General features: G+C 37.6%; 1 protein-coding gene across 1 annotated transcript in view; it reads right to left on the minus strand.

Moving 5' to 3' along the window:
• ZMYM2 (zinc finger, MYM-type 2) overlaps positions 1-11,453 on the minus strand; it is a 66,324-nt gene that overhangs the window by 32,999 nt on the left and 21,872 nt on the right. The window contains 4 exon segments of the mRNA XM_009082078.1: positions 2,034-2,184; positions 2,766-2,882; positions 9,201-9,316; positions 10,095-10,245. Coding sequence (XP_009080326.1) covers positions 2,034-2,184; positions 2,766-2,882; positions 9,201-9,316; positions 10,095-10,245 — 535 coding nt within the window.

The following is an 11,453-nucleotide window of genomic DNA, read 5'->3' on the forward strand; positions in this document are numbered from 1 at the left end:
ACTGTCTTCTGGTGAAAAATAATTGGATGCTCAAAAAAATAATCTATGTTAGTGAGATTTCTTTAACACTTTGCAATATCAAAACCAGGTCTATATATCCAGCAAGTATTTGTTACTTCTACTAGTTTTTGTACTTCAAAACAGTTGGATATGTATCTGGAAAAAGGCTATGACATAGAGGACAATCTGGTGGTGTTTGAGTACCCGGAAAAGGGGGAAGAAGAATCTATCACCTCTGATGATGGAACTTCTATTTGTTGTCCTCCACTCAGTCCTGGCCCTCTCCTCCACAAATCAGATCTAATCACTGTTAACTCTTGGACTGCACTATTTCTGCAGCCATTGATGACAATCGGTGGGTTTCCTTTAAAATACATGGTCTAGGTTGTTCCTATGGAATTTCTGTCCTGGTCATCAGTTTATCTGCATCAGGAACACATACAGCTCTTTGTCATATGCATCACAAAATAGACCTCAGCTACAGCTGGCAGATACGTGCCATATTTATTCAAGTTACAATGTACTTAATGGTGCTTTTGACTACCTTCTCTCTACTACTCAGTGGTTCAGGTCATCACAGTAAGCTGATAAACTCCGGTGTTACGGTAACATTTGGCATATTCATCCTCAGAAAGATGGTATTTGCTCTTAAGCTGGCAGTCCAATACACGCAAACTCAAGACCCACACTAAGACATCTGGCAATGGATTCCCCCCACTTAGTAACTATATTCATGCAGGAGAGACTGGTTTTATTTCTTTCTTTTCTCAAATTTTCCAAAAGGAAACACAAGTTCTCACTCATTTCAAGCCCGTTCACATAGAAGAAGTAACATGGCATAGCTTGCATTATGAATCTTACTGTCTTCCTTAAGACAGCCACCAGGCCTTAAAATGAGGGAGTCATAAATGTTCACAGCAATACAAGTACATACTGTAATATCCAGAAAAGTAGTTTGCTCTTGTTTGAATATATTCTGTGAAATTGTTTAATTCACAGAAACAATTTCTAGCTAGATGTTACTGAGCACTGCAATGATACACTGTAAAACTGGGCCTTGCATTTGTCCTGTTTTTTTACTCTCCAGCTATCACTTTGCAGTCCAGAACCTGAGAAAGAAACCTAAGTCGCCACACTCCATTCATCAGAAACAAAAGATTGCAGAGTCCAGAATTATAAGGGAATGGCATGTAGGGAAGGCTGCATCTACTGTTTAATCTGCTTGACAGAAGAGATCTTCAGCAGGGTTTATCAAGTGACAGAAAATAAATATTTACCATATTTTTGAGAGAAGTGTCACCCAAACTCATAGTTAAACTTCTACGGTCATGATTAAATACCAATATCACAGGAGAGCTCAGCAGAAGAGGAAAGGATAAGTCCTTGTTAAGACCCTATTTTGCTATTTCTATTAAAACCATGTTTTAATGCAACTTCAAAGAATCCTATGCCCATATAGTTCCTTTTTAATTTGTTTTGTTTGAAAATCCAAGTAATTAGTCAAGAAAATTATAGTGACAGTAATCAACATACATCAACAGGCATCATTCAAATTATTGCTTAAATAACCATTCTAAGCAAACAGAGAACTTCCACTGTCGTATCAACTTCTGAAAATACTAATCAAAGAGAAAGCTTGGTATTCATCAGTGCAGATAGTGTTAGAATAGGCTCTGCTGCATAAATTTAAAAAAAAGAATTACTGTATAATTTCTCGGCGCATACGTATATACACATGTGCATACACATGTGTATGTATTTATAAACACACACACAATTAAGAGTGTTGTCCACTCACTCTTAACCTGGACTAAGTGGTGAAAAACTAAGGGCAGCTCAAACAAATTAATGTGTACATGCACTAATAATAACAGGTACATGCACTTCATTAATAATAATGAAGGAACTTCTGTTTTAGCCTCAAGTACAACAGAATGAGTTGTTACTTAAATTGTAACATTAAATATTAATAAAGTCAACTGCAGTAGAAATACAACGACCCATACCTTAGCAAAAAACCAAATAATACATACCTTCACTACAAAAGGGTCTTTTGATACCAGAGAAATTCACCGTCTCATGCAGCGTTTTCTCTTCTTGACAGTATTCACAGTATGTAACTATGCAGTGCAGTTTCTTATAATCATCAGAACATGCTCTGCTGCAGAACTGATACACTTTGTTCTAAATGCAAAGTTGCAAAGCATCATGAATAGGGTTAATGGATAAAATCTTAAAGGTCTGGATAGTCCAGCTTCAAATAATAGATGCCATTAAGACACAACTTGCAAAGCAAACAGAAGTACGAGCACACAATTAGAGTATTACTTCTAATGCCAAAAATAAATCTCAATCAAGCTGACAGTGAGTGCTACAAATACTCATCATTTCGCATGAAAATACTGAACAAAAAATATGCCAAATGACCTTAGCATATCCACTTTAGATACTTCCCTCAGTTCAGAGAAGTTTAACAATGGTCTATCATATCTACAATAACTGAAGATGAAAGCAGACTTCAGATTTACAGCTGATCTGAGAAATTACATTTTTATTTAAATTCAATAGATACTATTTATGAACAAAAACTTCTGCTTTTTTCTTAATTGAAATAATATTATACAGAACCAGGTAGATTTTATTAACTGAATTTTTAAAGCTTCAATACTTTATAAAATAGCTATCTAGAAAAACTGTGTTGCAGTTCTAAGTGCAAAAGTTTAAACACCTCATCATTCTAAAAATAACATAAAAAACCTCCTTACCTCCCATTCCAGCACTTCTGGCTTTGAACAAAAAGAACTTTTACAATAATTACATTTCAACTGAATATCACTGGGAGAGACAAACTGACCATTTGTTGAAGACTGCACACTGAGAGTCTGAAAAACATAATATATAGACACATATCACTAAAAAGAAATTAACTTTTAAAATGTGGGGGTTTTTCAATTAAGTCTGTAATGTTTGAGAATTTATTGAGGTAGTTTATTTATAGACTCAGGAGCATTTCCAGCAAAAGCAAAGCAGGTTGGTCTTCTACCTTAATTACTTTTCTCTTGTCATCTTAGGTTTTCCAATTTTGAGTCTCCACCATAATTACTTTGAGTTATCTTTCTTTCACCTTACCTTTCTAATGCCTGTTATTTAAGGGCAAATAAAATTTTGCAAAAATGAAAAAACCAAAAGTCTCCCAAAACTGAACACCTGTTAATCACAAAACATTTATTTTCAGAAAAATACATTTCACAGCTTGCATTATGTTGTTGGACATATGAGTTCAGACAAAGACCCACAAATATTTTCAAATCCAAACCTCATCAAGGCAGATTATCAACACCTTACCTAAGCATACCACTTGAAAATACAAATACTAAAGTAAAAGTCTTCTAGTGAGAAACCTTGCATTTACTCAGACTAAGAAAAAACTAGTTAGCAGTCCTAGCTAATCTCAATCACTACGGCAGGAAGATGCAATCATTCGAACAGCCAGACCCTAAACAATTCAGTTTTAATTCTCAGTTTTAAGACTGAGAAAAATACTATAGATTGCATGTGTAGGTATGAGAATTTAATTCTGTAACTGAGTAATTTCCTTAATGCATTTCAGAGCCAATTAGCAGATAACAACTCAATTATACATTACCTTTGCCTTCCAGTAGGTCTTACATGGCTACAGAACACAATCTTTTTGCACATTCCCTGATCAAGCAAGAACTATTGGTGTATTACACACGCAGTGTTCAAGACACAAATTTGAATCAGTAGTGATCACAGACACTTGAAGAATCCAGGACAAATTTCTTACATCTGTCTTCTCAACACACTTTCCCACACCGTTTGCAACAAGACAAATTATTTAAAGACCTGTTCTCTTCAGACAGATTTGTTACTACCTCCCTACCTTGTAACAGTGAAAATTTAAAACACTTCTGTAAGAGGACATTTTTCTTTACACTCTCATGTCACTAAAGGTTCACCTACAGTAAAAAATTAAAGAAAAAATTGTGATGAGACTTATTACTGATATAAACCCTGACATAAGTGGTCTGGTACTGCTGAGTTCTAGTCAGCACTGCAAACAGCATCATTTTACGCAGATGCATTAATTCTGTATCAGGAGTTTGCAGACATTAAGTAGCCATGCACATTTCCCAATCATCAACAGGACCTGAGAACCAAATGCCATGCTGCAGAAAAGATGACACCCTTATTCCAATGGCCCATTGGCTCATAACAACTTGAGCACAATCTGATGCCCACACACAGTACTATTGTATTTTACCCAATATATCCAGCAAATGTCTCTGCTCTTGAGCAAGCTTTGCTACAATTTGGCTGCTCAAAATAGGTAACTGAAGACTTCCACTAACATGGGAGCCACTAAGGCATTTTAAGTGCAAGGCCCCATCCGTGCATTTCTGCATTTGCAGGTTTCTTCACAGAGCAAACACCATGCTCAACACATGCTGCCATATGGGTTTTGCAAGCACAATGCAAGTCCTAGAAGCTCTGGTTGGAAACAAAAAGACATCAAGAAGCAAGCATACCCACTGTCTCCAGTTCAGGAATCAAGGAAACAAAGAACTAGTAGATGTGACAACTTGTACAGAAAAACTGGGACAGAGGAATGAAGATGAAATATACTAAGTTATCATCAAATGATCCCTACTTTTCATGTCTGTAATTACCTTTAAATATGGTACCAAAAGACCCCACTGTGAGGGCTAGAAGGTAAAAGTCAAAGATGGGGCTTTTGTTGCTTTCTGATATATGCCAATATTAGCTTCTTTAATGTCTTTTCCCAAATGTTTGTTGGGATAGAAATTCAGACCCACATAGTCTAGGGGACTGTAACTGAACAATAACAAAAGCCAGAGATGTGAGAACAATAGAGTTCGAGATTGTTCAAAATTAGAACTTGTTTTAAAGGGTATTTACATATAACTATTGATTTTAAAAAAACCCTAAACTATTAAGCATTACTGCTTCTAAAACAAACCCAATATTTTTTATCATTAACTCCTATGGCCAACTAAGTACTTTGCCACAGAAATCAGTAAAGAATGGAATTCCTATTACTGAAAGCTCTAAACCACGGAAAAGATAGTTTTAAAATCAACAATTCATCAGGAGATTATTTTGCATGCCTGTAAGGGACCTTTAAGAAATGTTTGTTTCTACATTGCCTAGCCTTGAGGGCTTGTTGTGGAGCAAAGGTGTGGTTGATTGCCTCAAAGCTTGCAGAGCCACAAGATGCCTCTGGTCATGGAAGTCCTCTAGCTGCTGAGATAAGGGCACCACTGTCCAACACCTACACCCTCTGAATGCCTGGTAAGGACATCCCCTCTAGCTACTGAGACCAGGAGGCACCATTGTCCAGACTGACATCACTTCCAGCTGTGAGATCAGGAGGTTGGGAATTGCTCAACTCCAGGAAAACTGACCAATCAGTGCCTGACAGAGCCCTAGAAAAAGGAGCAGCGTTCAGAGTGAGGGTGCACACCAACCACGGGAGAAAAGATGACTATGGATCATTGGAATGCTGCTCTACCTATGGTGTGACTATCCCTCTTCTACACAACTATGGATCATCTGGATCCATGGTGGTGACTACCTCTGCTTTGGCATACCAAATCCTGCATACTTCTAACTATCCACCTTTCCTGTATCTAACTTTCCTATGGCCCCTTCTCTCCCCCTTGTGTGACCAATAATAAAGTCTCATTCCCTATCAGTATTCTGACCTTCTCTGTGTCTTAATTCACAATGGGGGAATCAATCAAACACGCCAGAGACTAATCAGACCAGGACAATGCCTCTTTAAAATTTCTGTTATCCTGCTTACAATTAAGGACTGCTTCTGTGTAATATTTTAATGAGTCAAGATGACATGCATACAGTATTTTCGTCATCTTGCTTTGCTTCTACCTTAAAAGATCCAGTGTCTTTAGGAAGTATTTGGGAATATTATTTCACACAAATAACACAGCAAAAGGGATCATAAAGTCATTAAAATCTTTCACTGGCCACCCTGAACAGCAAGGCTTTACCTATATTGTGCTTTATCAAAGACATCTTTGGTGTCATGTACATACATTCACTCTTTTGAGAGCCTGTCCTGAACAAGAGCATGAAAGTTCCAAGCAGAGCCAAAAATCACTGTAAAGCCCTTTTCACCCTTCAATGCAGCCAGCTCAAACTGCCCTAAGTTGCTGAATTACTAATTAACAGTAGGAAGGCACATCCCAAGACTCTACTGGGAAGATAGTCATAGTAGCACAGCTTCTGGCCTGCCCCTGCCACCGCAACATACATGGCAGAGGGGTTATCCTTGCTCACAGCAACACAAAATCAGATTGTGGGAACATTTCTGTACATAAGCATACATGTGGAAGAGCTAGTAGGCAGCCACACTGTAGTTAGCTTTTTTTCAGTTGTGAATAAAAACCCCAACCTTTGAAACAATCAGACTGTTCTTTAATGCGAATGAGAGACGCAAACACATACATGGAATTTTCTGTATACTGGCATCCACTGGGACTGTTCCACAAGCAAAATCAAGGGCACTAAATTAAACAAGGAAGGAATCAAACACACCCCACACACTCATGTACACACAGACCTTCCAGCCTCAGCATGGAAGGCTCACTTATTTTTATTATGCTCAAATGAGACAAGTATTTGTGTGTGTGTATGTCTCTGTCCATGTGTATAAGTGAGACAAAAGGTATGTTCCAGACACCATCATGATGGTGAAAGAGAACAACATTAGTGAGTAACCAGAGTTGAGCACCCTGCTAAAAAAACATTGTACTTAAAATTCTTATGCATAACGGTCCTATGACTCTCCAGATACATCCATAAATTGGAAAATATAAAAAAAAATAAATCAAATAGATCAAAGCTTTAGCACAAATTTTCTGAACATTTTGCACAGATGTGTTCTTCAGGAGAGCTTGTACTTTCAGACACTTACACACATGCTAACTTTGGGAAGATGCTTGTACTACACCCCCCATGTCCACAATAAATAAATCAATAGTTTATTTTCCCTTAAGAGCAAGATCTTCAACTGCCCCAGTAAAGGTCCAATAGCAAAACCTGTTTAAAACAATACACCTTGGGAACAGTTCTGTCCTTAACTCTGCAATAACATCCTCCAAGACAGAGCATGAAAGACAAGATACAGTCCCACTATTGTACCACCAACTACCAAACAAAAATCACAAAACAGGCTGTTCACCCTCTTTCTTCTAAGGATCTTGGAAGCTGGCCACACAAAGGACAATACAGATATGGACACTAATCGCACAACAAGCAGCTTAACTGAATCTTTCCAACATTTTCATTCATTAAAAGAACAATTAGCTAGAAACAAAAGGTTATTCGTAAGATAAAATTATAATCAATCCTAAAGTACTTTAAACAAATTGGGAATTTTAGTATTCCAGCCCATTTGTAAACCAAAAGGACTAAAAATTTTGCAGAAGGGAGAAGACACAGACCTGAAATAGCAATTATTCTGTTCTGAGAAGGATAATTCTGAAAGAAAACTGACTAGGAAGAACAGGCACAGTAAGAAAAATAGGATGAATATAAAGCAAGAGTTATCTCCATTTGTAAACAGTGTGAAAAATATGGAGCACCATAGTAAATTGGCCAGTTTGTAAATTTAGGTTCAATGCCTTAAGTGTCACTTAAGCATAAAAGAAGCCTCAAGGGAACACCTATAGTCCAATGCTCACAGTGTGGTATACCTCCCTTTCCACCTAAATACTAAATGAACAGAACAAAGAGGCTGGTCTCATACATTTAACTCTTATCTAATGGTGAATACATTTGATTCTTCTACACAGTGAATACACAAAAACTATCAAAAGTTTAAATTTGACAGCACTCTTTGAGCATTAACTGTAAGCAGGTGACCACCTACCCATTCTTGGTCACTACTGAGAACTCACAGACTGCAGGACTACTTGAATTAAACTCCACTACAACACTAAAGAGACTTACATGCAGCACTGAAACTGCCACAGAGGCCATCAGGCAAGGTCTCTGTAAGAGAAACCCACAACCAACACCATCTGATCTGGCAGTTGTATTCAATAATGTTGCTTACTGTTGACTTATGTGCAAATCCAAGAAGGCCCAGGTTGTATTTGGCATTCCTTATCTTTATTTGTTCCAAGAGCTCATGGGGCTGCAATTAATTGTGAGATCATGTACAATAAAATAGATGCTAAATGAGTTTGCAAGAAGTATTACAGATTTGTCATTACACACTAACAATCTGCAGCTATTCTGTTAATCAGTTCCACTGACATCTACCGAATTGGTCAGGATGGAAACGCAAAACATAGCTACATGATGGAGGTCTTATCCAGGGTATCTTAAGGAAGCAATTCCTTTTGATTGATTTCCTGTCCAGCTGACAGAAAACATCAAAGTTCAGTGACAAATGGGAAACCTTGTATGGGTGTACCTGTTCCAACACCACATGAGGAAGCAATGATCAATTGCACAGTGTGCATCTAGGAAACCTGTTTTTGTATACAAAAATTGAAATATTTTCTTTAAAAATACACTTTGATCACCTAGAGATTAATCACTCCAACACTTTTCACATGTGCCTTAACCTCAAGTCATATTGAAGACATGACATTTTCAACAAGCATAGCAGCCTCTTCAGTGTGCCTATCATTAGCCCTGCAACACTCCAGTGTCTGAACATAATTTAAACAGCTTAGGCTCTAACCTTTCATTTCAGAAACAATCACTATTCCCCATGGCAGACCTTTACCACTACTATATTCAATATAAGCATTTTGCTACTGTCTTTAGTATAAAAGACAATAAAACTGTTGATCTTCAATGTAAAACAGCAAGGCTCACCTCCATGAAGAGGCTGAGATGGTAAAAATAAGATGAACAGTGATAGTGCTTTTTGTTTTCTTATGGTACCAAGGAAAAATTGGTTGGTATTATCCAATTTAGTAAGTTTAAGACAGCAGTGAGTGTTATCATTATGAAACAGTACTCTGATCAAAGAAACTGCTATGAGCAATAAGCATCTTCTATGTTAATTATAACTCATAAGCATGTACATACAAGCAAGTTAGTTCAATTCGCAGATAGTTAGCACAAAAACATAGGCACACAAATATTTAGGGAGGAGAAGATTTAACACAACAGCTAACCTGAAATTTAGCTACACAACTGGAACTGCAAAAGCTGCACAGTTTTCCATCAGGCATTGTGGCTTGATATTGAGGTAAGGAGTTTCGTTTACAAAAGTGGCAAATAATTTCCATACCTAAAAGAAAAACGTAGTTTACAAACAAAATAAACACAAAATAGTAGAACAAAAAAAAAGAAAAGGATTACAGGTCAGCCCTTTCTACTACTTCAATGTAAAAAACTAAGATTTGTCTGTTTTTCAGTCAGCTTCAATGAGTCACACAAAACAAACAAAATTGCAGAGCTTCTGATGAATACTTTCACTAAGGACCAGCATTATATATGAAACTGCACCTTCTTCCATAAAATTCACTAGAGCATTTTCAACTTCAAGTTGAGATGACTTCTTTGCATATTGAAGAACACACATTTCTACTATTATTTACCAGTTATTTACCAGTTCCTTTCACCTGAACTAAAAACTACAGAAGATGCATTATAACTACCTCCCTCCTTCTCCATCTGTTGCTTGAGGAGAAAAAAACAGGTTGGGGCTGGATCACAGCCAAGAGAATGTGAATTCATATTCCCCAAAACTGCACTATCATTCTGTGACACATCAGAGCACATTAGGTCTCAGCATTTTCCACAAGAAGCCTTAAGACAGTTGAAAACTGTTTCCTATATCAAAAAAAAAAGCCAGTGCAAAAAAATGACCCCTCATAGGTCCACTTACTGGTGTTGAATAAGAGATAGTCTTCTTTTACTTCCTTTCAAAAAAGAAGATCAAACCCCCTAGAAAGTCGCTTCTGCATAGACTAATTGTAAAACAAAACCACCCGCCCCCAGTGTTCAAACTTTTAAAAAGAATCTACTCTTATCAGTGATGAAAATCCATCATCCTTTTCACTTACTTTGTGATTTTGCGTATTTTGGTTTGTTTGTGTTGATGCATAAAGTTGAGCAGTATGGCTTCATATATCCATTAGGTCCTATGCACTGAGTCATGTCAAAAAACCTGCACTGAGCTTTGCAGCCAGTACAAGGTATTAATTTGCCACATTTCTAAAACATAAAACAAAGCAAAACAATGCATTAGTTAAAACTATGCTTGGCTTCTGATTTTTCAATTATGGTCTAAAAAAAAAGCAGAGTGGAAAACACTTATTTCTGCAATCTGCTCCCCCATCAGATCCTTCCTATACCAACTCTCATGATCATCCTCTCAAGAGCATTCAGCACTATGGTTGGGCCTACTACTCCTGGGAAAAGCCCGCTAAACCTAACCTCTTGTGTAAAGCCAAACACACATACACACATCCCCTTCAAAAAACTGCAACCAACCAAAAAAACCCAATCCAAACCCCACCATCTGCAAACTGTGAACTGCGGTAAGAGCATGCAGCAAGTTGGGCTGAGTTGGAGAGCTTGAAACAACTGTTTCTCTCTCCTTGTTAATGGAACAACAGTTGCAAGGAAAGAAACATCAATCTGGCATGGCACATATGATTCACAGAATCAGTAAGGTTGGAAGGGACCACAGTGGGTCATTTGGTCCAACCTCCCTGCTCAAGCAGGGGGAATCCTAGAGCACATTGCACAGGATTGTGTCCAGACAGTTCTCGAGTATACACATTGAGGGAGACTCCACAACCTCTCTGGGCAATCTTTTCTAGTGTGCAGTAACTCACACAGTAGAGAGGTTATGAAGAATAAATAATGGTCCTAAACTTTAAAAAAAAGAAAATTAAAAAAATTGTGCTCTCCAATCCTCCAGGCAGGAGGAACACACTGTAGAGTTTCTGTGCTCCTTATTGAAGCCAACGAGGAACTGTGACTCCATGAACCTGGTAACAGACTCAATTTTGACATCGCTCAACACAGCAGTCAGTCCATCAACCGTTTTCCACAGAATGGAACAAATGTTCTATAAAAAGCACAGAAAAACTGCACCAAGCAGATATACCAATGACACAGTCAACATACAAAATCAATAGTTCTGATGTGCTACATGTATTACATACGCCAGTTAGACAAGTATCTCAAGCACCATAAAGCAAGTTTCAGAAATCTAGACACCTTCCCTGCCCATAGAAACTATCATAGCTTGGACAGTGATCACAGAAAATTCCTCACTTCTACAGCAATGAGACTCCTATCAGACAGACTCGTGCCTTATTGCGTATTAGTAAAGACCCTAATCGTCACATAGGCACTTAAGATTTTTTCCCTTCTGCTGAGAAATTATTTTGGCACTACCTCTCCTCTCTTTC

Source organism: Acanthisitta chloris, unplaced genomic scaffold, assembly GCF_000695815.1.
Source record: "Acanthisitta chloris isolate BGI_N310 unplaced genomic scaffold, ASM69581v1 scaffold16409, whole genome shotgun sequence".
Taxonomy (NCBI): Eukaryota; Metazoa; Chordata; class Aves; order Passeriformes; family Acanthisittidae; genus Acanthisitta; species Acanthisitta chloris.